This window comes from Empidonax traillii, unplaced genomic scaffold (assembly GCF_003031625.1).
Source record: "Empidonax traillii isolate 1590-97213 ecotype Southwest subspecies unplaced genomic scaffold, ASM303162v1 scaffold614:size843888, whole genome shotgun sequence".
Taxonomy (NCBI): domain Eukaryota; kingdom Metazoa; phylum Chordata; class Aves; order Passeriformes; family Tyrannidae; genus Empidonax; species Empidonax traillii.
The window spans coordinates 797,362-822,975 of record NW_020955807.1 but is presented as its reverse complement, the minus strand read 5'-3'; the positions used below and the strand labels follow the sequence as shown (position 1 = coordinate 822,975).

Sequence of the window (25,614 nt, the reverse complement as noted above, 5' to 3'; positions counted from 1 at the left end):
GGAGAGAGAGAGAGAAGAAGGAATAGTTGAAAAGAGAGCTTTTTAAAAAAACAACTCTCTTCAGATTTCGACTTCAATATTTCAGTATGCAACAGTATTTTCATAACTGCAGCTTTTTTGGGCAGAGGTGGGGGAAATTAGAATATATTAAAGAACTCTGGAAACCACTTTCTATTTGTAAAACATGTTGTGTGTGTATCATAACACCTACAGGACTTGTAGCTCTGCCAGGCTGTGCATCCACTGCCAGAATTTTCCTCGCTAAATGACATTATACTACTTTGTGGGTATTGAAAACAAATATTTTGAGGGGAGGGACCATTCTCATCCATAAAACCTTCGTGGTGCTCGCAGTGTTCAGTCATAGAGTTTTATTTGAAGGCTGCTGCGTTTTTCAGCTGCTTGCCATGAGCCAAAGGATAGGTTTGAGGAATGTTTGCGTGCTCTCCAGCTGTTCTCTGGTGTATATTTTTTGCAATCTAGCAGCCCCTAGGGGCTCTGGAGGAGATGAGGGCCTCGGGATGCTGGGCACCGTATGGACAGGGAGCAGAGGGCAGTACTGGAAATGAGGAGTGTGGTGGTTCATGCAAAGAAGTGCAGCCCCACCGTGGGTTTTCTTGCCCAGGGTGGTGTGGATGGAGCAAGGCATGATGAGGTGTGGCAGGTGAAGCCACGGGGCGCTGCAGCTGCTGGCACAGGGTCTGGCGTGTGGCACTGGGGCCTGGAGAGGTGGGAGAGCTGCGCTGTGGGCTGGCAGGCTCTGCTGCTGCTGGACACCTTGCACAAAGGCTGCAGCGCCTGGGAGGTGCCGGGATCTGCTGATAGCTGTGCCCAGCTGCTGTTCCCAGCTAGCCCAGTTAACCACCCAGCTGTGGGCTTTGAGGGTGGCACACACGAGATGAACCCTGACACATCCCACTGTACACCAGAGGAGCGAGGCAGTAGGGAATGGGCTTAGAGGCTGCTGAGGTCTCGGCTGAGCTGCAGGAACAGCCTCCCCTGGGCTCCAGAAGCAGAGCTGCTCTGCCTCACACCAGGGTTCTGCCCCAGCCACAGCCTGGAGCACTGCTGTGCCACAGCCCAGGAGGAGCACAGAGTGTTGCCCAATGCCCTTCCGTGCCCTGGTGTCATCAGCACCTTGCATTTGCCAAGCACAAAAGTGGAGACATTTGCTGACATTTTATATTATGTTTCAGTGGCACTCCTGGTTTTGTTTGGCATGAAAGCCGTGACTAAAATGCGAGCTAATTAGTAGTTAGTTATTAATATCTACTTGCTTTTTAATCATAATAGACAGCTGCGATCAGTTTTCACAGGTATAAAGAACCAGTGTCCTGCTAAAAACTGTGATGTGCTTTAATCCACAGCTGAGCAGTTTTCTGTGACTGGGTAGACCTGTTGGGTTTTAGAATTTGTTATTAGAGATGGATGATTAAAATAGAAAGGAAATGGAAAGATGTTTTGGAGCCAGTTAGGAAAAAATCTTCAGGAATGGACTTTTCCTTTTTTTTTTTTTCCTTTTTTCTCCCTCTCCTTCTAGAAATGATATTATCTGGGATGGATGGTGTTGCTCCGGAGGCTTCAGGGCACATAAAGGGTAATAAGAAGGGCATGGGGTGAGAAAAAGGTTCCTGCTGGGTTAAAGAGAGACACTTGATAGCTCATCTGGGAGCAGAGAGTCAGGTTTAATAATGTCCTTGCTAAACGCAGTTAATAATTGAGGTCAGGCCCCGGGTGAGGGCACTGAGGGGATAGAGTCCCATGTGTGGAGTGATGGGGTAAGGACAAGCTGCTCAGAGCACACGGGCCATGCTGATGGCAGGCACGCAGCTGGGCTGGGCTGGGCCGCTTGGGACCCTGATGGCAGCAGGTACTTCACCCAGCACTGCTTTTTCTGTGTGTGTCTTTTTTTACAAATGCCCAATAATCGCACTGCTTGCAGAACAGGGGGGCAGCAAGGCAGCAGGTGTGCTGGCTAGCACAGCCAAAATGCCAGCTGATCAGCTGGGGGAGACAACAGGCTTATCTTGCTGCATCTTGCTGGTGTGGTAACATATAGCTGGAATTAGGAACCACGGGGCTATAAATGTTTCCATCAGAAGGATCGGGTTGAGGTGTCTGAGGGTCATTCTGCATGTTGTGCATCAGAGTCCCTTCCAAAACGGGGTGCAGCCACCCTCAGAGTGCTCTGCTGAAGGCAGGGTTACCTTTTCCTTGTTGTACAGATGAGGAATCAGAGTATCAAACAGCCAGAGCCTTGGCTGCAGCTGGGCTGGGAGTCAAACAGAGGCAGGTTCTGGTGCTGGACCCTGCCCTGAGGGCGTTTGTGCTCCCAGGGGCTGTGTTGCTTCTGAGTCCGGCACATTCTCACAGCAACACTGGGAGAAGAGTCTGGACCTTCCCCAAGAGATAAAACAAGTGATGATCACATTCAAGACACCGTTTTTGGGTGGCAAATGAAACTGAATTACTGAGAATAGAGTAAATGTTACTTTCTTGTTACATCCAGTTGACATCAGTTTAAAAAAATCAAAGCACCTGGGTATCAAGGAGATGGTGAGGAATAGCCTTTATCTGAAAAACACAAACTTATTTCATGTTCTGCTCGCTTTCCATGGCCTCTCCTTCTTGTCCTGGATCTTGCCATAAGGTGTGGGTGGAAAGTGCCCGTGGATTTTGACGGGGCCATGGGCTGTGTGCTGCAAGCCTGGTGCTTTCTCTGCAACAGGATTTGAGCCGCAGCTTTTTGGGATGAGGCACGTGCCATTCCTGGCACAGCAACCCATCACAGCTTCTTCCACCTCATGGCAAAGCTGGAGGAAGGATGGGAAAAAAAAAAAAACACTCTCTGATTACAACTCATGTATGTGCTTTGGCAGAGAGACACAGAGTAATTGTGGGCCAGAATTTTGCCATTAAGTGGTAAATCCTTGAAAACTGTCGTTCTGCAGACTTTAGGCAAGGGAAAAGCGTGTTCCCTAGGTTTGCTGTGGAGGGATCACCTCCAGACACTTGCCCAGTTTCTGTTGCAGCCTGCCCTCACCCCCCCCCCCTTGGACTCGATCAGCCAGCATTTTATTGCCCTTCCCATTACATAGGAGGGGAAAACTGTCCCTGCCTACTTAAAAGGGCTGGGAAAAGCCCTCTTCCTAGTCAATACATTGCCCAGCACAGCATCCAGACGTTGCCTAGCACAGGCACAGGGGCCTGTGGCCTGCAGGGACTGCTGTGCCAGCAATTAATAATAAATCACAAATATCATACAAGTTCCCTGACAGACCCTTCCTTCCTTCCACGGGCTTGTACTCCAGGCATGGGGTAAGAAAAACAAAAAAGGAAAGGAACAGCTCACTAAATGGCCAGATTGCATTAGTTTGGCAGTCTTTGCTCGAAAAAGGCCTGGTAGCACATGAAAAATTAATCAGTATGTGAAGGACTGGAACATAAGCACAAGATCTAGTAGACTGATGAGGGACTGAAAATACTGCATGAATAAGTCATTCATAGCTTATCACCCCAGGAATCATTTCCTCGGTGATAACAACTTTTTAGAAAGCATTAAACTGAACATGGCACGGACTTAACTTTTCAGATAAACGCGGGTGACATTTTGGCTGGGTGTGAGGTTGAGTGGCAGAGGGGGGATGGCAGGAAACCAGCCTTTTCTGTGGGCTCTATGTGCAGGGACACGAGCTGGGGAAGTCCCCAGGGGCAGCAGGGCCCGAAGGGGCATCTCTTGAGGGATGCAGCTTTATCCAGTTCCTCTCACATCTTAATGCTGCACTCCTCCTGTGTCAGGAAAATACTTGACATAGCTCGTGCTGGCTGGACCTTCCCTGTCCCTGCTTCTATTCCGTGGGTCCAGTTCCAAAAAATAGTATGTGGTCTGCAGAAAAATATTACACTGTGAGGCATAAGTTGGTCTTAATTGCTGCATTTCCTCACTTTTTTGGGTTTGGCTTTGTCGCTGACCTAATGTTCTTTTAATGTTGTTATTGTTTCTTACATACATGAAGTGTTTTGCCAGTGATGGATGGCCGAGTCCCTCTGATGTTTGGTTGCAACAGCTCGGTTACATGCGGTGCTAAACTGTCGGCCAAAGGAGGTCATCAGGAGTCTGTGTGTGCAGCTACGATGGATTTGGGGCTTCTGATCCTCTGTTGTCTGTCCTCAGAGGTATTGCCGGCCCAGATCACGCTGCTGTGCCCCTGCCGTGGCTTCGGCATTACTCCACCGTTCCCAGGGGAGAATCCATCCCTGCCAGTGGAATCACAGAGTGCCAATTGTCCTGGCCGCGCGATTCATTTGCCACATGTTTAAAAATGAATGTAGCTGTGTGAATAAGAGGAAAAGTTCAGGCAGAGGAATAATTTATAATTCCCAATAATATTGCTTCTAGCCACTGCTCTATAGTGCCAGTTCCTGCCCAGTGTGGTTTGAGCAGCTAACAGCTATAAAAGTTTGTTGACCCGAGAGGCTTAGTATCAACCATAGGTACAGTCAAAGTCAATATGGAGGCTGAAAATCCAGTGCTAATAGAAAAATAGAAGTCAATATTTAGGATGTGAGTCAGGAACTTAAAATAGGAAAGTGAAACAGATGAGGGCTGTAGCTCCCAGAGTGCTGGAGGTGAAATGTTTAGATCCAAGGACCACTGCTGATTACTATCTTCCCCTCTAACAAGGTTGCTCATTCTGCTTCTAAAATTCATTTCCAGTGGCCAGGCCACCTCCCTGACCTATATTCCTCAGGCTGCCATTACGTCAGAGCTGCCTATTTGGGGCTATAAGTGAAATCCTCTGTCTTCTGGGTGAAATCCACAGGTAATTATATGTGGGGCAAATATGGGCTGGGGCACGGAGAGGCCAGGAGAAGAGTTTGGCTTCGCTCTGTTTGTACTGGAAAATCCCCTTTCTAAGGCTGCACTGTTGAGCCTTGGATGGGAGGGGGCACAGGGGAACTCCCCTCCTGAAGGCAGGAGCTGCTGGGAACAGGGATTTCACAGTGCAGCTCTTCCAACCGAGCGTCAGGAGGAAAAGTAACCAGCCCTAAGTGGGGGTTTTCACACTGCAGAGGGGCACGAGGCACTGAGAGCTCCTGCCCACAAGGGAAAGTGATGTGGCCGTATTTCCACGCTGAGGGCCGGGGAGCAGTGCCCGAGCAGGCTGGTGACGAATTTATTTGCCCTTCAGTGAGGAGGTGTTTTAATTTATATGGCCCTTCCGCAGTTTGGTTGCCGTGGACCAGATCTCCTACAGATGTGAATCTGTCCAGCCCCATTAGAGTCAGCAGAGCCTCTTTATTCCAGCATCCACATCTCCCAGTATTTAAAGAAACTGCCACCTGCCAGGTTCTCCCATTGCTCTTCCTTTTCATGGAGACGCTTGGCAGCTGAGAAGGTGTTTGGGATTCACAGTGACATTATTTTGCTACTGTAAGAGGAGCCCATCACATCCTCTTCTGACACATGCGATGACATTCCTTTGTTTTGGCTTTGATGTCATAACATTGTTTTCCAAGGCTTGCCCTGATCTTGTTGTGACAAGGCCAAGTCCCATTCAATTCAAGAGGAAAGTATTAATACGAGGGTGAAGAACCCTGGTATTAATTAAACTCCAAGCAGTAACTTCGGGCTGATGCTGCTTCTCTGTTTCTTGCACATAAAGTGCTTCAGCCAACACCACTGGTTCATGCTGCAATCCCAGCTTTGGCTGGGAAAAAAGGTATGTGCCCTAAGGAATGACTGCTGGACAGCAAGGAACCAGACTCCAGCTCTGAACTGCTCCAAAGCAACACCAGCAGCAGCAGGGAGATAAGCCTGACAAACCATGGCACAGCACCACAGGCTTGACTGAGGCAAAATCTGCCATTGCACCTATTTTTTTTTTGGTGAAAAGTAAGGTTCAAGCTTTTAATTTTTAAATCCAAGTGCCCCAAACATCGAATATTTAGGCTGAAACAGTTTGATTGTAATCGAGTTCCTGTTTCGTGCTGCCCCATCTGACTGTTGTGAAGACCACCAGTTTTTAATTTGATGTAATTGCAGATTGTCTGTGATTTGCGAGCGTTATTGTAATATCAGTAATGTTTGTTAGCTCTTCTGACCAAGTGCTCAGGCAGTATGGCACATCAGCACATCCTCAGATATATACATTGGGTTGTGCAATGCCTGGTAGCTTTTTAACTTCATATTTCAGGGGTAGAAGCTGAGGCACAGTGCAAGGAATGGTTTGCCCTCAGTTCTTAATGCAACTGTAGTAGGCTCAGTACATAACTGGGATGTTTCCCTGAAGTAGAAGTGCAGCCACCTCGGGATTCCCTTTGCTGCAGCCTTACTCTTGCTGAGGAGGAAACAAAGTGATTTCTGTTCATCTCCCCCGGGAGATTACAATGGGTAGGGCACCCTTCAGCTGGGGAGTTCTCACAGATAAGGCGCCCATACAGACACAGATCTATATGTAAAGGTTTATGTAGAGGGTTCTCTCAAGGCTGCCAGACATTCAGGGTTTCTGCTTCTCCAGAAATCCAAAGAAACTATTTTTCCTTTCCTTTTTTAACTTCAGGTAAAGCAGCAGCAGCAGCTCTTGGATCTGGCAGCTGCTCAGTTTGCCTTCTGCAGCAATTTCACTGAGCTGTGCTTGGAAGCCTTTCTGCCTCTGGGGGAGAGATTCCTGTACTCCTGGTGCCCCCACTGCCCTTTGGCTCTGGTTCCATCCCTGCACAGCAGTGGGATGGCCTTTCACCGGTGTTGCCACTGGTGTTTTTGTGGATACCCGTGGGCTGGGTGATGGGATCTCCCTCCTGATCCCAGCACTCCGTGGAGCTACAGGGAGCTTCCATTATTCCCTGCTGGGGCACAGGGCAGAGGGTGCCCACTTCAGGGTCACACACATCATCTGCTGCTTCCAGGTATTCCAGCAATACAATTCCAAATCCTTGCTTTGCCTTTGATGGGGCAAAAGAGAATCAGGATATTTCAGATTAAACTTTGTCGAGGTTCCTTGACCCTTTGTGTCTGATGGAACTTGGTTTCCACAGAGAGCCTTTCAACAGGGAGCAGTTTTCATCATCAAACCTCTGGGGTAGTCCCAGGATTTTGGAACAGGCAAGCCATGAGTTATAAACAAAACCACAAACAAGGTTTTGTTTGCAGACCACTGTACAAAGCACTGGGTATGTGTTAAAGGTCCCAAAGATTTTGTTTTAAATATAGTTGCGTTTTGGAAAACATTCTTGTTACAACATATAGATTTCCTATCATCTGGACACAAGTTCAGCAGTGCAGATTTCAGAAGGACAGAATGTCCTCAATTGACCTAAAATTGTTCTAGTCTGCATAAACATGTCACGATTTTTAAAGAACTTGGGCTCTTTCATGGACAGAAACTTGGAATGTCTCCCCTCAGACAGTACAAAGATTTCCATTGTGAGCTCTGATGAGTCAGGAAATATTGGATCTTAAACTTATCACTCTTGCAAGACTGACTGTTGCGTGTTGTGTTGCTCAGGAGGTTGTAATTTTGCAGAGGTGTTCCCCATGGAGGAACAAAACTTGTACCACTGTCACCTGGGCTCGTGTCTAAGGAGCTGCCTCCAAGGAGGTCCCAAGGAGGAACACTGACATCTGTTTCCTCACTCTGTTTGCCAAAAGGAGGATGAAAAATATCTTGACAAGTGGGCATGAGGAACTTTGCAGGGCTGGTCAAAGAATGAGTTGCGAGACAAAACAACAAGCACTTTATTGAACCCAGGACTGTTCAGAGTAGAAGAAACATTATTCCCTGACATCCCAATACAAAGAGCCTGATCGTGAATAAAGAGAAGGGAGAAAAAAAAAAGTTAGAAAGCAAAATAAAATACGTCTTCCTGAGAAGCTGTTTGACACACAAAATAATCATACGAGTGGGAGGACAAGAGCCCTCACACCCTCACGAATCCCCTGGGAGAAGCTGGAGCAAACAAACCTTGGACTCCTGGGCTAATCTGCTGCAGGTACATTTGACCCCCCGTGCCCAAGCTGTATTTCATCAGTACATCTCAAGGAGGATGGGCTGTTAAATGATTCAAGCTGGATAAGATTTGCTGCAGTGGAAAATGTGTGTGCCTCTGTGCCTCTCTAGCTGAAAATCCGTTTGCAAAAATAGGTTAGCAAACCATCATTGCAAACTGGGCTGCTCACCTCAGAGGAGAAGATGCAGGGGGATTTGAAACTGCGTTTTAATTTGTCACACTTCTGAATAATTTATTGCACATCTCACCATATATTGAAATTAAAACCTGAAGTATGACATACGGTAAATAATTCAGACTGGCTCTTTCATCGAGTGTGAGCTGGGTTATTGATACTTCATTTTAGTTAGATAGACAGCCATGTCAGCTGCTCTTGGGCATCTCTCCATGGGCTAATTCTGCTTGTGTTGGTACCAGTGAAAAATTTGGGGCTACAAAGGTGATCAGAGGGTTTGGGGCTTCTCTCCAGGCTGAGAGAGTTGGGGTTGTTCAGCCTATTGCAGCCTTTCAATACGTAAAGGAAGATGGGGACAGACTTTTTAGCAGGGCCCATTGTGCCAAGGAAAGGGGTAACGCTTTTAAACTGAAAGAGAGGAGATTTGGATTAGAAATAAGGAAGAAATTCTATATTATGAGGTGTGAAACATTGGCCCAGGTTACCAGAGAGGTGGTGGATGCCCCATCCCTGCACACATACGAGATCATGTTAGACAGGGCTCTGAGCAACCTGATCCAGTCGAAAATGTCCCTGCTTGTTGTGGGGGGACTGTACCAGATGGCCCTTAAGGGTCCCTCCCGACCCGAACTATTCTGTGATTCCATGAAATCCTCCTGCAGGCATGAACTCCCCATGCTTAGCTCTCCTTCGGTTCTCCTAATAAAGCTCCCTGCAGCCTGTCAGGCAAGGGAAATGAGCTCATCGGAGGGTGCAGCCTCACAAATCCTTTAGGAGCAGCCACACGACCTTGAGGAGAAGGCTGCGGGTATTGATCAAACCCTGCTCACCTCCAGCTCGTATCCAGGTCTGTGTGTGCAGGGCACAGCAGGAGCGGGAGCCAGGACAGGAGTGGGGTGTTGTTTGCAGGTCCGCGGCCCCGTGGGGGCTCTCACGCTGCAAACAAAAATCCGCGTGTTACTGCGCAAATGTTTTTGTTATTTGAGATCGAAATCTTCACAGCCAATTAGTATCTCATTAGGGTTCTATTTACATAGCTAATGAAGGTAATTTATGAGGAAAGGAAACATTTGAGACTCCCCAGCACAGTAAATTGACTTTAACTTTGGTGGAGCAGCCAGCCAACTGCATTGAGAGCTTCCCTTTCGCCTGGATAAGAGGGACAACAAGAGGACATTAATCCATGGTAAAGCGTGGCTTAATCCTGCCGGTGCCTCAATTCCCACTAACCAGGGCAATGAGTTTTCCATTCTCCATGCACTGTTTAGGCTACTGACTTATTCTGAGCAGAAAACCTGTGGTTTCTCTCTTCTTTGGCTTTTTGTTTTGGTTTTGTTTTGTTTTTTTAATCTGAAAAAAAGAAGAGGGGTCATCAGACATGTTGGAAACCTGTGGATTGGTCCTATTGGCCTGTTTCAGAGGAAATCTGCATTTTGTTGTAGGTAATGCAGAATTTACTGCAGAGCAGTGTGAGTTTGTCATTCCTAAGTTTGGAGAACTATTCAATTAATGAGTTTTCTGTAGTGAAAGATGGTATTTAGGGAGTGGCCCCGCACACCAGACCCCTTGGTGCTGCCTGTAGGCTTAGAATTGTAGGGAATGCCTGTTGAGGGGTAGGAAGGAGTCACTTATTTTTACTGTGGAGGGGTGTCAGCTCTGCTCTTGTGGGAACTGCAGCTCGTGTTTGCACGGAGCAGAACAGTGAGGACACAGAGTCCTGGTCATGGGAGACTGTCTTTAGGGAAAAGATACTTGGTGTTTTGTCATGTTCAATCGGGGACTCGTCCCAGAAATGCCAAGATATTGTAACAACTGGTTTTAGGAAGGGCTTAGGCTTAAGCTACATTGAGTACACAGAGTTTCAGCTGAGCTTTACAAGTTCACTGGATTTAGACTTGATATTCCTCTCCAAGACTTCAAACAGGAACACTAAAAAGTTGCAAACCAAAGCTGAGCTAAAGCAAAAAGTGTCCTGTGTTACACTGGAATATATTCAGACCCAAAGAAGCCATATAAAAATGTGAATCTGTATTTATGATCTGATTGCAATTATGAGCAAAATGCACTCTAGAGATTAAACCACTTGCAGAGGCAGTAGAGAACCTTTGTGGACCTTTGGGTGGGCACAGGAAATTAAACCTCCAATGATGACATCTGGGCAACAAAAAGAAGAAACTAATGTCTTAAAATCAGAAACAGTCCACCTTCTTTCCCTCACTAATAACTCCTTGATCACCCCTGGTCTTCCTGAGTATCTTTTCAGCCAGACTCTGAAATCTGTGCTTTGCTGGCTTTTCTCCCTTGGCCATTTATTTTACTGGTGCTGCAGGAGCTCTTCATTCTCGTGCTGTTGCTGATCCAGTTGGTGCAGATCACATGGGCAGCATTCCCAGGGAGACTGGGTCACCTAGGAAGAGAAATCAGCTTGGGAAAATCACTCCTCTTTTTTTCCATACATCCTTGCTCCTCCTCCCCCTGTCCTCATGTGTGTGTCTCTCTCACACTAAAAAAAAAAAAAAAAAAAAAAAAAGAGGAGGAAAAAAAGGCAAAAAAAGCTTTGAAGGCTTAAATCTCAGATGTGAGCTTACTTGAGCTTTTATTGCCCTTTTTTTTTTAATCCAGAAAAGCTTAAGTTCACTCAAAATGGCAATTACTTGAATCTAATTGGAACCATTTTATGTAGCTCCAGACTCATTGCTTGATCTCAATAATAAATGAACTTACAAAATAGTTTTGTTACTAAAAGCATTGTAGTTGGGTAGGGCAGCTCATCAATCATGATTTCCTTTTGTAGGCTTAATGTGAACCTCATTTGATTTTGAACAAAATAACTTCAGCTGCAACATTTGCTACTGTACCTTCAGCTATGGCAGGGAAGGGAACGTGGCTCCTAGAGGTTTTTAAATCCTGGTTTACCAGCTAAAGATTTGAACTGACATTTACTTATTAAATGAATTTACATTTCATTTAAGTGTAAAGGGGAAGAATGTATTTGCAGTATAGAAGTGGCAACTGAGACCAGGACCCCGCTGAGCGAAGTGCCGTGCACGTGCTCACAGAAGGGATTACTTTTCAGACAAACCAGCTCTTTGAACCTGTTTGATGCACTCCTTTTGGCAGAAGAGATGGAGCAGGGCTGGGGCTGGGAAAGAGGGATCTGCTGGGAGGGATGGTGGCAGCGTGCGGCTTGATCTGATGAGTTGTTTGGGACTCTGCTCTCGGCAGCCAGGATTACTTCCCGAAGTTCCTGTGCTCAACAGAGGGCGGATGGAGTGAGGAGGGAAGGGTCCTTTACCTCTGGGATGGATTTGCCATGGAAAATACCAAGCCTGATCCCAAACAAGGGGTTATGGAGCTGCAGCGTGAATAGGACAAGTGGCTTCACTGTGGTTGTGCAGAAACCCCAGGCACAGTTCAGTGATCACTGGCACCTCCTGCCCACTTTAGGACTCCACAGTGAAGGAATAAAACTTGAGTGAGGCTGGACTGCATAGTTGTCTCTAGGACAGGTTGCTTCTGGGGAGGAATTTGGGACCACGAGTTCATTTGGTGAACTGGATAAAAACATCTTCATTCCCATCACTGAGAGCTGTTTTCTTTAAAAAAGTCTGAGACAAAAAGCTGCCCAAAGAGGTGTTGGTCACACATCCTCACCTGGCAGCAGCACTTTCTGACAAACCCACTGCTCATCCCCGCTCCTCTCCTCCTCCCCAGAGTTGCTTCTCCCTTTTCACCTGCCAGCAGAACATACAGTCAATTGCTCCCTAACCTGGGCTGGAGAAAACAGTCAGATTTAACTTAAATGTCCAGAGAAGTTTCATCCTAACTTGGAGAGCCCTGAGATAGGGAGTGGTTGTGCATGTGAAGTGGAGGAAGGCACTAGCACCCAGTGAGGATGTGGGAGGTGAAGGTGATCCCTTTCCCTGCTCCCTGCAACCAGAACAGGCTTTATGGCCGCAGTGTGACACCGTGGTGAAGAGGATGGCAGTCACGGGTTGGGTGCCAGTTTGTGGATCAGACCCAGTGCCAAGCCATGCTGTGCTATGTGCTGTTACTGTGCCAGTGCAGAGCTGGCAAACCCGGGCACAGTGTGTGGCAAAGACCCTTCAGTGCCTCAGTGGGAATGGCTGAGCACTGGCCAGGGCCTCTCAGGAGTCCTCAGGAGTCGTTTTGCCTCAGCCCTGCTCCGGCTCTCTGGGATATCCCCCTGTTTCCATGCAGGCCTGCCCCAGAGCTGCTCCCTGGATCACGGCAGCTCCACTTTCAAGTGGTTTCCCCTCTGGGCACCTTTAAAGGATCCCTTATCAACAGCTCCTGTACAGATAAAAGTTCATCAGCGAGTGGATGAAATCCCCACCAGCTGACGGAAGTGGTGACACTCTTAATCCAGGTCCCACATCCTCCCTGTGGCTCCAGGCGGGCAGAGGTGGGAATGGCCTTGGGCTGCACCTGCACTGGTTCCCAACCAGTGAACTGGGAACACAGCTGGGCCCAGTGACCCCGGCTGTGCTTCTGGGCCAGGCCAGGCAGCTCTCTCCCAAGCGCTTTCTCCCTGTGGTTTGTGCTGACATTCCTGGGACCATCCCCAAGCAGCAGTTTGCATGCGGCCATGGCGGTGTGGAAGCGAGCAGGGAAGCAGGCTTTTCCCTGCCAGCTGGCCTCCGTGCCCAGGAATGTTCCCAGGCACACTTGATTTACTGGTAGAGATGTAGCCTCGGAGCAAGAGATACAAACGGAGCGGTGGGTCCAGCTTGCTCCCGTGGAATTTTGCCCTGGGCTTTGGAAGAAGAAGATTTTGCTCCTCTGAAAATGCAGTGGGCTCAGGAGGAACGTGGAGCTGTGGGAAGGGAAGGAAGTGGGGAATAAGATAGATTTTTTTGTCACGGCTTTGAGATTGGGCAGTGATATGACAGGTCACTGTGGTATTGCTGCACCTGGGCTGCTGGGGAACGCCCTGAGGGGTGTAAGTAGCACCTTCCACACACCAGAAGGAAAACTTCTGCAGTTTTGACAAACTAGGAAGAAACCAGAGATGCTCTGCCCCTGATCCCTCATTTCCCTCTTGAAGGACATGGAAAAATACCATTTCAAATGGCAGTCGGTTGGGACAGCAGTGAAATCACTTCAGCTCAAGGGAAATAAACCTGTGTTTTATCACAGGTGTAGATATTCCTTTGGAGAGTTTGTAGAAAAGCTTTTTCACAGTTCCAGCTTGTTTTGTCAGAAAGTGTCCGATATTGCAAATGGATTAAAGGTAGAAAGGAAAAAATAATATTTATGTATTATTTCAGTGGTGTATTTTTTAATCTATCAAAGTTCCTTAAAATTAATGTCTGACATTTTAGAGGCTGCTTAGGGGAAAAAAAAAAAAAAAAAAAAAAGAGATACAAACCAGTCTACTTTTTATTAAATTTATTTTGTAAGGAAACTATTTTCCCACCAGCTGCAGAAATGAATGTCACATTTGATTGTGCAACTTGGAATTTCAATTTTCCACTGGTAGGGAGAGAGTAACCCTGATTTTCCAAGGATTTATTCACAAACTTGAGTTTTAGGTCCTCAAGGTTCTTCCTGGGCCTTACAAGCATCTGAACGAGGACTTACAGAATCCATTCAGTCAGTTTAAAGTTGTCTGAGGTATTAATTTGGGGCTTGGGTGACCTTGCTTCTTTCCTGATTCATGTGCTGGCTGCTTTTTCTGGCAAAGAGGGGCAGGAGAAATTTTGGGGCAGTTCTTTTTCCGACACCCAGTGGCTGCAGGGGACTTGGGATGCACAGAGGGGAGCGGAGAGCAGGGGAGACAGAAGTACAGGATAAATGAGGGTTATTCCACAGTTCCCCAGACTGTTTGTTTGTTTAGTATTTTGATTTATTTGAAAGGAGTTTATTCCATGGCTGACTAAAGGAATGTATGCAATGTTTAGTACACCCACCTTGAGCGGATGGGAATGTGTGATGAGTCTCTACCCAGGAATACTGGGGAGGAAACAGAAAATGTAAGGAAGGGCAAATCTCCTACAGTGACACAACACCAAGGCTGAGTAAGTGCAGGCAGGGAATGCAGAATTGGTGGGAATAATGGAATTACTAATTGGACGGTGCTGCACGTCGTGAATGTTTTATGGTACTGCTTTTCCAGGCTAGTCCTGACCAGGCTGATGGATGTGCTCCCTTTTACAAGCACATAAACTGAGGACAGATAGGCCACTGCAAATATCAGGGAAAAGCAGGAAGCCGAGGTGTGGTGAGGGAAGGGAGTTAAAGGTATTAAGGAAGGTAAAGGTTGGCCCAGGCTTTCCCAAAGTGCTAAGACTGGCTGTACAACACCCATCCTGCAGTGGGGCCTGAAGAAAGGCAAAGGGAGGAGGTGATGGCACAGCAAGTGAGGGAATTCACTCTGATCCTCGGCTATGGCAACTGATCTGGTTTGGGAGCAAACCTCTATGTCAGTACTCTGACCAGCATCTCTATTTTCCTGGCTTGTGAAATCCCCTCTCTCTTCAGCACAGACTCTTACAAGATCAGAGCTTTTCTCTGTTGTTGAATCAGGTTATCATACTCCTGCCAGGATTTGTGGGTTGGAGTAAGAGCCGTGGACAAGGCACTGTGGGAATTTGTCTGAAAACCATTGGGTAATAGATTTGGTATTGGGCTCTTCAAAAAGGTCTCCAGGAGCTGAGTGCTGAACGTCTCACTTGAAGTTTTGGGATTTTAACCCAAAACCAGCTTTTCTCTGCCCCTTTTTCCCTTCTGTTAATGGACATAGTGGTCCTTGCTCCTCTTGGAGAGGAATGGGGAGACCGAATACAGGGAGATGGCTTTGACTATGACACCCTGACTTTGAGGCCACAGATGTTCCGAGGATAAACAGTACCTTGAAGCAGTTCAGGGGGTGCCTCAAAAAGTTCCACGGCGGTGTTTGAGCAGAGAGCTGTGCCCGTGGGAGCTTCTCTGGGGACTGGGAACAAGGGATGGCATTGAAAGCAGCTCGCCAAGGGCCTCACTCGCAGCGTGAGGCAGGTGCAGCAGCTGGGTGCTGTGCCCAGCACGTGCCACGGGGCAGGCACAAAGCTCCACTATTGCTGTCGGGGGTTCTGCCCGCTTATAGGAGGATATTTAAAAACTGGAATGATAATGACCTGAGAAAACATGACTTTACACCAGAAAATAAAACTGCCAGCATTCATTATCAAAGGCAAAGGAGTGTTAGAGAACAAGAATGCCCGATGATGCAATGTTTTTCATCCTGCAACTGAGCACAGAAAACCTTTTCATATGCCCTAAATCTGCAGCTACAATAAAGCCTTCATACAAACAATCTGCTTAAACAGAACGTCACGCTTGCCTTTATTTTATTTTAATTGCAAAACATTATCCAGTTTCGCTGCTGAAATATGCACTTCTTAAGGCAATATGCGTAACTTTATTTTATCCTCCATCTTGCTTGACGTCATCTCTGCAGTGATGAAATTCTAAGCTCCTGAAGTGGACCATCTGTGACGCAGCCATTTCCATTTTTTTTGGGAAGGGAGGGAGCACGCTCACCTCATTGTCTTCCAAGCAAGTCTTATATAATCAAAAAATCCCGCTTTGCTCTGAATTTTCTGACCAGAATAGTTGGCATCCCCTGTACTAACGTGTTATGGCGTTTTCACCTCTTGATGATAAAAGCCACATGCCAAATAACTGGATTTTGAAATCTGGAACCTTGTAGCATCAGTGGGAAAACAGTAAAAGAAAAGGTTATCATATTAGATTCCCTTCTTCCTCTTTCCCCAGTAATTCTATTAAAAACTGTGGGAATTTGTCAAAGCTGCACAGCCACGTGAACTGGTTGCTGCAGCCTTTATTTGCAGATCTAACAAACTTGGGAGCAACTGTTATCATTCATGAGCAGTGGGGACATTCTGGAAGTGTAGAAAATCCTGGGCCTGCATTGTATTTCCTGATAAATTCCAATTTTCCTGCCTCTGTGATGGAAAGAGCTGAGATCTGATGAATGAAATTGAGACTCAGAGCGACAGCTTTGAAAAGCTGCCAGATTTCAGCAAAGGTGAATAAGGAAGAAAGAGACATTTCTGAATAAGCTGCCTTTCTCCTCTTCAAAAACAAATCAATCTCTTGTAAATCATCTTCTCGAGGGTGAGAATCCATCCTTCAGGGAACAGGAGACAGGCTGTGCAGCACAGGCTGCTGGTAGATGTTAAAAGACAAACCACCAAAAGACAAATACGTCTTCAGAAAACAGTCTTAAGTAATGTTTTAAAGAATGGCCACACATCATATTCACACAGATGCCAACAGGAAGCACAGCTCAGGAACAGAAAAGCCTTCAGATAATCTCCACCCGTTACAAAGGCAAAACCTCAACATCACCAACACATCTTAACTCATTCTCAGCAGGCGCCCTTGATGCTGTACCATGTATATGTTTCATTCTTCAGCACAGAGTTTTATCAAGAGGTTTATTCACTAAAGTGTGCAAAATCTATAACCCCCCCTCACTGCTATTAATATTTCACGTCTCACATACTTGTCATATCCAGGGGACAGGGGGCTAGAGTGGGAATTTTCAGAAGTGCTCAGTGTTGGTCTAATGGGGCTGCTGAAGTGAGGAGGGAAACAGATGAGCGTCAGTGTGCAGACAGCGATGTGTTTCTGCAGATCTGTCTCTCTAACCAGACCAGAAATTAGGTAGTTTTGTTAAGGATTACAAGTTGTGGTCACCAACCCTAGTGAGACTTTTGCATCTAGGTCTTCCAGCTGAAGTGTTCTGCCCATCAGCAATTCTAACCAGGTTAGAAAAAACCCACTGCAGGATAGCAGTGCATAAATGGGATTTGGTATAGGATTTGTAAGACAAAATGCTGAGGGATGAAAGATTTTTTTCTTTCTCTCACTACTATTGAAAAAGGAACTCACCACGCTGTAAAACCTGTCCTTATTTAGATACTTTTTTATCATTTTGCTAATAAACCTCAACAACAACTGAAGTTGATACCTATCAGCTGTGTTTGGGTCCTGCACAGGAACACCTGGATCTGAATCATTAGCAGCATATTAGCAGCAGGTGCTGCTAATTGAGCATTTACTGGCTGAAAAAAAACCACTAAAAAAGAAATATAAACCAAATAAAAGTAGAGTGCACATGGGAAAGAAGAAAGGGATGAATCAGTGCGGTTACTATACAAAGTTCGGGAGCAGGGAAGTGAAGTTTCCCAAAGGACATTATCAAATGTGCACACTCATGTCTGAGTGGGCACTTGCAGAAATTTAGGTACACCTGTGTCCAGTGCTCTCTGCCATGATGAAGATGCTTCTCAGCTGGGCAGCTCAGGTGTGCTGGGGTGATGCAGCAGAACGGGCCTGAGCACAACAGTCACAGGCAGTATTTAGGCAGTGAGGAGGCACAGACCATACTTAGAGCTTCATGGACGATGTATTGAGGGCCTCATTCCCTGTATTCACCAGGGTGCAGGCTGGAAGGGAAGCAGATCTGCCTTGGTGAGTGATCTTTGTGTGCTGGGGTATGGCTGAGGCTCTGGTGTGGGTGCCAGTGCATTCAGGGAACGTGTTGTAGGTGCTTTGGTGTTGTCTTTTGGGACCTCAAGGAAACAGATAGGAAGGCAGAATTGCTGTCCCAGCGGCTCCTGATCTAGACAGACTGAGAGATGACAAAGTAGAAGGGAAATGTGTTTTGTGGCCAAGAGAAAGACTGTGAGAGCCTATTTATATTTGAAATCAGAGAGGGGCAAACCTACAAGACCCTTTTGATATCAGATCAGGGAATATGCAGGCCTCCAGAACAACCACAAACACATTTCTCCCTTCTAAGGCTTGTCATCCTAATATAGAAAGCTCCTGGAGATAATGCAGAGCTGGGCATACAGTACAGCCTATGCTCCAGGCACAGGGAGTAAGTGTTGAGGCAAGAAATGACTTTTTCCTGGCATGACCCACTAAGATTGAACTGGAATGGCAATTAGAAGTTGAAGTGCTCATTTAATGTCAGTGATGTGTAAACTACGTTGCCATTGTTATTTTAGTGCTGATTTACATAATTGGCATACCCTGAAGTCACACTGCACGAACTTTCAGTTCGTGCTAAAGACTTGCAGGAAGTCATAAAATTAAACATTATCTGTGCTGGAATGCAACGGAAAAATAGCTAAACTTCTGAAGGATTTCACCTCACTCTGTGTCCCCTCTCCCACCATGAGTGAAAATCAGGTTAGCAAGTGCTGGGAGCTGTTGGTGTGAAGGGGCTTTACCAGCTCTTTAATTACACTGGTGTGTAACTCCTGGGGTGAGCTCCTCATCCTGCAGTGATGTTTCACCAGAATGGGTGAACTCACCCTAAGGTGATAGGAAAACCAAGGGAAGCAGGTACACGGGAGGAATTATTCCAGTTCAAATGTGGCTGAATTCCTGCCTCGGATCAGTGCTTTTCCTAGGCTGAAAGTGGAGGGAAAGGACCTCTCCCAAAGGAGGAGCTGGTAATGGAGCTGTCTCCGTTGTTACTGCTCTAAGTCCTCCGCTGGAATTCAGGGTGTCACAGGCTGGCCGTGTCTTTTGCAAATGAAGCCCCCGAGAGGTGTTGGGAAGAGGAGGTGCAGTGCAGAGCACTTGCCTTGCCGGGAAGGCAATGATGGTGTGCCGATGGCTGTGGCTTTGATGAGGACCCTAAATTGCTAGGTACCGCATACCTCTGCAAGGGCCAGGCCCTGCCGCAGAGCCCGAGCAGACAAACAAGGGATGGGGCGAGGGACACGTCCCTACTGAGCTATCCTGTGTGTCAGGGTATTTGCAGTATCGGGAAAGGGAGCGAGGGGTGCAGCTTGGATTAGAAGCCAGATCCCGCTGAGCAGGACCTGCCTTCTTCACCAGTGCTACCTCTGTGCGGTGCCGGGCCCAGCGCGGGCGGTCGGGGCTGCAGCCCGGGGAGCACCGGCGTGGGCACGGGAGGGCCCGGCCCCGCAGGGAGCGCGGCTCAGCCCCGGGCAGGTGCGGGGCGGCGGCGGCGGGTGGTTTGTGCCGGGGTTGCCGTGCCGAGACCGGCGATCCGCCGCCTTTCCACCACTGGAGGGCAGCCACATCTTAAAAAAAAAAAACCACCACCCAACTCAACCCAGCCCCTCCGCCGCCCGCACGGGGCTGAGCCCGCATCGGGTGCGCCGCAGCAGCGCTGCGGGAGGAGACTCCTCCCGAGCCCGGGCGCTTCTCTTGCGGGGAGGAGAGAACGAGGAAACCCCTCGGGTTTCCAGCCTCCGGCTCGGGCAGCGGGCTCCGCGCGCTGGTGAAGGGAGAATAGTAAATAAGGAGATACATATACTTAAAGTGGTTTTAAAGCACCGGGATTCTCCCGGTACCTTACATGACCTTCACACCTTACCACCCCGGCAGTCCGGGGCACGGCGCTAATCCGATTTGCGGCGGCGGAGGAGCACTCGGGGCTCTACAATGGGTCATTGTTCGACCCGGCCCGGTCCCGCGTCCCGCTGCGGCGCGGCCGCCCGGAGCGGGGCAAGGGCCCGGCCCTGCTGGGGGTCTTCCCGCATCGGATCAGCCGCCGGTACCGCGGTTTAACGGGACAGCCGCCCTCCCCATCGCTCGCCCCGGCCGCACTGCGACCCGGGCGCGGGCGGCAGCCGCGGCGAGGGAGGGAGCGGGCGAGGGAGGAGGGAGGGAAGGAGCGAGGGAGGGAGGCGGCGTCTCCTTTAAAAGCCGTGCGGGGCCGCAGCCCGCTCCCACAGGGCGGCTGTGATTGGCGCGGGCCCCCGAGCCTCCGGGGTCGTGACATCGCCGTGCAACAAAAAGCCCCGGCGGCGGCGGCGGGCGGCCACCCCCGGCCATGGTGCGGTGCGGGGCCGGCGGGGAGCCCGGCGCGCTGCCCTAACGCGGCCGCTCCACGCGGGACGGCGGCGGGCGGCTCCCCACCCTTTTTTTTTTTTTTTTTTCCCTTTTATTTACCCTCCTCCCTCCTTTTTCCTTTCTTTTTTAAGGGAGCGGAGACAAGTCAAACTTCATCTTGATGTTGCTGCGGGAATCTCGGTAAATGACCATCTGTCTGATAAGCGTGATGCAAAGGACATTTTTTAAAAGGAGCCTTTTAACTCCATAGACACGTAGGGACCCATTCACGGGCAGGCACACGCACACAGGCGAGGAGGAGGAGGAAGAAAAAAGAAAAAGAAGAAGCAACAACTTTTTGATCGCTGCTTTTAAAAGGGAGAAGCCTTTTCCCTGGCCGGGACTTGCATTCTGCCTCCTCAACCAGCTGCTAAAAGTATGTTTCCGAGGCGGACTGTACTTCAGGGAACTTCTATTTTCTGCTCGGCAGCTGTAGAGGAGCAGCAGAGAAGTTTGGAGTAACACCAAGTGATGCGGGAAAAACACCCCGAGAGCAGAACACCCTCCTGCAGACACAACCCCTGCTGCTGCACACAGGTATAGCTCCGGCGGTCGCAGATCCGCTGAAAGCCTTCTCCGCAGGATGACTCCGTGGGCCACGGCGGAGGTGCTAGCGCTCTGGAAGAGAGAGGGGGGACGGGACACTAATCATAACTACTATTATTGTTATTATAATAATCCAGCCCAGATTTTCACGGGGGAGAATGTCAGCCTGTGGGTTTGGCTGAGGACGTAGCAGGATTTTTACTTTCCTCCTTCCCCTTTTTTTCACTCCACGGAGGGAAAATAACTTTCCTTTTCCCTCCGTTGGGGGAAGCCGCTGCCCCGCCGCGGGAGGAGCGGAGCCGGCCCCGAGTCCCCGCGGCTGGGCTCGGCGGGGTGTCTGGGGGGAGCCCGGGGGTCGGGACGGGAGCGCAGCGGGGAGGTCGCTTTGCAGGGCTGGGCAGCCGCCCCTTCCCCTGCCGGCGGAGCGGTGCCGGACCCGGCCCGGGGCACACCTGCGCCCCCTCCTCCCCTTCACCTCCGCGCTCCTTTGTTGCCGAGCGCCCCGCTCCGCTCCCCGGCGCGGCCCGGCCCGGCCCGGCCGCTGCGCTCCCTTTGATCTCCAGCCGCGGGGCTTTCGGTGCCGCCGCGCACCTGAAGCGGGCCCTGAGGGGGGCTCCGCCGGCCATGCATGGCCCGGTGCCGGGCTGGGTCCCACCTGCGGACCGAGCCCGCCCGTCCCCCCCCTCCCCCGGCGCGGTGTCCGCGTTGACTGGCTCCCATCGCCTCCTCCTCCTCCTCCGCGCAGGTTGATCATGGTTGCCGTGACCCGCTCCGTCCTGGCGCTGCTGCTGTGCCAGGCGCTGCTGGGCGGCGCGGCCGGGCTCATGCCGGAGGTGGGTCGGCGGCGCTTCATCGAGCCGGGCCGCGCCGCCTCGGCCGCGCAGCGCCCCGAGGACCTGCTCAGCGAGTTCGAGCTGCGCCTGCTCCACATGTTCGGGCTGAAGCGGCGGCCCAGCCCCGGCAAGGACGTCGTCATCCCGCCCTACATGCTGGACCTCTACCGCCTGCACGCGGGGCAGCAGCTGGGGCAGCCGCCGGCGCTCGGGCTCCCGCTGGAGCGGGCGGCGAGCCGCGCCAACACCGTCCGCAGCTTCCACCACGAAGGTACGGGCGGGCGGGGGCTCGGCGGGCTGCGGGAGCGGCGGGGAGGGCAGGGCTGGAGGAGGAGCGGGGGGCGGATTCCTCCCGCCGGTACCGCGGGGTTCGCTCGGAGCAGCGGGGCACGGGAGCTCCTGGCGGGGCGCGATGCCCGGCGGGCTCCGCTAAGGAGCTTTTGCCTCCCTTCTCCCCACCCTCCTACAGACGGGGCGCTCCCGCTTATTGGCTTTTCCCGGTAAACCCGCTCCGCGTTAAGCGTTCCCACAGACCGCCGCTTTCCTGCGAGGCTGGAAAGCAGCAAAGGCTCCCTAATGCGCGGCTGAGCCGGGCCGCTGCGGAGGTTTCTAATCCTTATCTAATCCCCGTGAGAGATCAATGAGACAATCAATCGCGACCTCCTCTGGCGCTGCCGTCGAGGAGCGATGTAGCAGGGCCCACGCCGGGGCTCCCCGGGGTTTGTCTCTCACCTGCGGTACCTCCAGCAGCACCTCTGCTGCCCCTCCTCACCTGCAGCCCACCGAGGCAGCCGACTCTCTGGGACGGGCCATACTCAGCCTTTGGGTGCGTTTTCTGGCTCTTGTAGCCAAAACAGTGGCTGTGGCATCAGCCAAGGCCCGAGGAGCTGGTGGGGCACGTGTCGCTCACGTGCTTTTTGGGAAACGTTTCCCCAGGTTGTAATTGTTCCTGGCTGCTGGTCTCCGGTGTTGGCGTGCAGTGGCCCCGCTGCAAAAGTGATGAAAATGCAGTTTTCCCATGCTTTTAGCATGAAACTGTGTCGAGAAAAGAAATCCATTAGTATTTAAGTTTCTGATGGATGAAGGAGGTGGCCTCGGAGAAGTGGATGTGCCGTTTAATGGAAAGCCTTGTCAGGAGAAAGGAGATGAATGATGAAATCCAACCTCTCCTCTTCCACGTTTCCCTACATGGGAAGTAAACACCTGGCAGTAAATGGGGAAAAGCCAGTGCGTGGGTCATTCCCATTAAACCCAAGGATGGTAGGCAAGGGGCCGAGCGAGAGAGGAGCTGAAAGGGCAGAGTTGATAATGTTTAGGCAAATGTAAGAATCTGCAGTTTGAAGTAGTCGTACTGTTACAGCAAGGACTGGTTTTGTTAGGAAAGCAACTTTGTAACTTTCACAAGGTTTAGAAAGCGTGGCTCCCATTTTCTCTGTGCGTTTTCACTCTGCATTAGTGGCTTCTTGAAAGCATAAGTTTGCCTAGTGACCATTCAAAACATCTGCATATTTACAGATGTTGGTCTGGTCCTGAAATACTAAGGCTGACTCTTGCCTTATGCAAAAAGTTGTAGTGGATTCAGTGGGGAATGGTTGCATGACTAAGAACTGCTGACAGCAGCTATGCCTTCCCCTTAGAAAGTGATCTTTTCTTTTCTTCAGCACCGTAATTAAAAACCATGACTTGAGGGAGCTTTGTTTTGGCAAATACTTCTAATTTCTTCTGTGTCTGTAGCAACAATGTACTTAGCAGCCCTAGGTACGTTTTACTCCCTCTGGAGCTCCATTCAGTAATTTATTGACTCAAAAGTGAGAGTGGCCTGAGGTTTAGTGACTTCTTGAATTTTTGTTTTTGGTGGTTTTGAAAACTTGTTTTTTGGAGGTGACTTGTTTTGTTATCCCTTTATCATCCACCTCCTTTTTACCAGTTAACTCTTCCTGCTGTTCTTTATGGCCCTTTTGGGTAAATACTAGGCTGTACTGTGTAAAGTGCCGTTACAGTTGCTGAGTTCACTGTCTCTAACTAAAGATACAAAAATCCATAAGTTTAGATTTGTAAATCACCTAAATTGCAGAGTAATGTTTTTCAGAATGGATTTTAAGGGATTGATGTTAGAACTGTATTCTTGAAAAAAGCAGAAATGCAATAGTTACCCAAAGTCCTCAACTGATTTTAATGGTTTCCCGCTAACTACAGGGCTTGGGTTTTCTCACCCCGTCCTTGAATTCCGAATTAATTCCAAATTTCTTGCTACTTACGAGGAGCACCTGAAATGTGAAGGGCACCAGTATTCAATCCGAATGCGTAACAGTGAATGAAGCATTTTTGACTTGATGCTACATATGCTTGCAAAACAAACAGAAAGACAAGGGAGGTGGTATTTTCTGCTGAAAAGTCTATCAGATCTCGTGTGCCACGTGTGTCAGCTGTCATTTGGAAGTTGCCAACAGCAGACTGTCTTGAGGGGTTTGGTTGCTTGTCTCAGTTCCTGATTTTCTTTTCTTTTTCTTTTTTATTTATTTATTTTTTTTATTTTCCCTGTTTAATCACATTAGAAGTTTTGGAAGAACTGCCGGAAACGAGTGGGAAAACATCGCGGCGCTTCTTCTTTAATTTAACTTCCATCCCTAACGAGGAGTCTATCACCTCAGCTGAACTCCAGATTTTTCGGAAACAGGTGCACGGAGCCTTTGAGAACAACAGCAGCTACCATCACCGCATTAATATTTATGAAATTATAAAGCCAGCCACAGCCACCTCTAAGGACCCTGTCACAAGACTTTTGGACACCAGGTTGGTGCATCATAATGCGAGTAAATGGGAAAGTTTTGATGTAACGCCCGCTGTTTTGAGGTGGATTGCACATGGACAACCTAATCATGGGTTTGTGGTAGAGGTGGTTCACTTGGACAAAGAGAACAGTGCCTCCAAGAGGCACGTTAGGATTAGCAGGTCTTTACATCAGGATGAAGATAGCTGGTCTCAGCTGAGGCCGTTGTTAGTGACGTTTGGGCATGATGGCAAGGGACACCCGCTCCATAAAAGAGAAAAGCGTCAAGCGAAACACAAACAGCGTAAACGCCACAAATACAGTTGCAAAAGGCATCCGTTGTATGTGGACTTCAATGATGTGGGGTGGAATGACTGGATTGTGGCCCCGCCGGGGTATAGTGCCTTTTACTGCCATGGGGAATGTCCTTTTCCACTGGCAGACCACCTAAACTCAACAAACCATGCCATTGTTCAGACTTTGGTCAATTCGGTGAATTCCAAAATCCCCAAGGCTTGCTGTGTGCCGACAGAACTGAGTGCTATTTCCATGCTCTACCTTGATGAAAATGAAAAAGTTGTATTAAAGAACTACCAGGATATGGTCGTGGAGGGTTGTGGGTGCCGCTGACACAGCAAATATATCAGACAAATGCAAAAAAAAAAAAAAAAGAAAAAAAAAAGAAATAGCTGACACTTTAATATTTCCCAATGAAGACTTTATTTATGTAATGAAATGGAAAGAAAAAAAAAAAACACAACTATTTTGAAAATATATTTATGTCTACGAAAAAGTTGGGAAAACAAATATTTTAATCAGAGAAATATTCCTTTAAAGATTTTAAATGTATTTTAGTTGTACATTTTATATGGGTTTAACCCCAGCACATGAAGTATAATGGTCAGATTCTTATTTTGTATTTATTTACTATTATAACCACTTTTTAGAAGAATAGCTAATTTGTATTTATATGTAATCAAAAAAGAAAAAAATATAGGGTTTGTACATAATTTTCCAAAATTGTAGCTGTTTCAATTGTGTGTATTTAAGTTGAAAAGAATACATGGAAGGTTACTATGGCAAAGTGCATAGCACATTTGCTTTCTGCTGTGCTACTGTTAAGGTCACAAGTTCAAGTCCAGAAAAAAGTGGATAATCCACTCTGCTGACTTTCAAGATTATATTGTACAATTCTCAGGAATGCTGCAGGGTGGGCTGTCCAATCCATGAGAACTGGCATCCTCTTTAGGTGGAACATTTGGATAAGAACCAGACGTTGCTGATCTAGTATAAATACTGCTATTCCCAACTAATTTGCGGCGTGAATATAAGAAGGGCCAATAGAAATCCTCTGGGAGGTGGGGGGGGGG

The 25,614-nt window shown here is 48.7% G+C and overlaps 1 protein-coding gene across 3 annotated transcripts in view; it reads left to right on the top strand.

The window, feature by feature from the left end:
- BMP2 (bone morphogenetic protein 2) overlaps window positions 1-25,614 on the top strand; it is a 35,268-nt gene that overhangs the window by 4,282 nt on the left and 5,372 nt on the right. Inside the window, exons 2-4 of one of the 3 annotated variants that reach the window (XM_027898671.1) lie at window positions 20,188-20,632; window positions 21,387-21,745; window positions 24,030-24,267. In XM_027898671.1, the coding sequence (XP_027754472.1) occupies window positions 21,394-21,745; window positions 24,030-24,267 (590 nt within the window). In that variant the 5' untranslated portion in view covers window positions 20,188-20,632; window positions 21,387-21,393. Of the gene's footprint in view, window positions 1-20,150; window positions 20,633-21,386; window positions 21,746-24,029; window positions 25,603-25,614 lie in introns of those variants that run through there. The other 2 variants (XM_027898669.1, XM_027898670.1) reach the window with 2 other exon arrangements.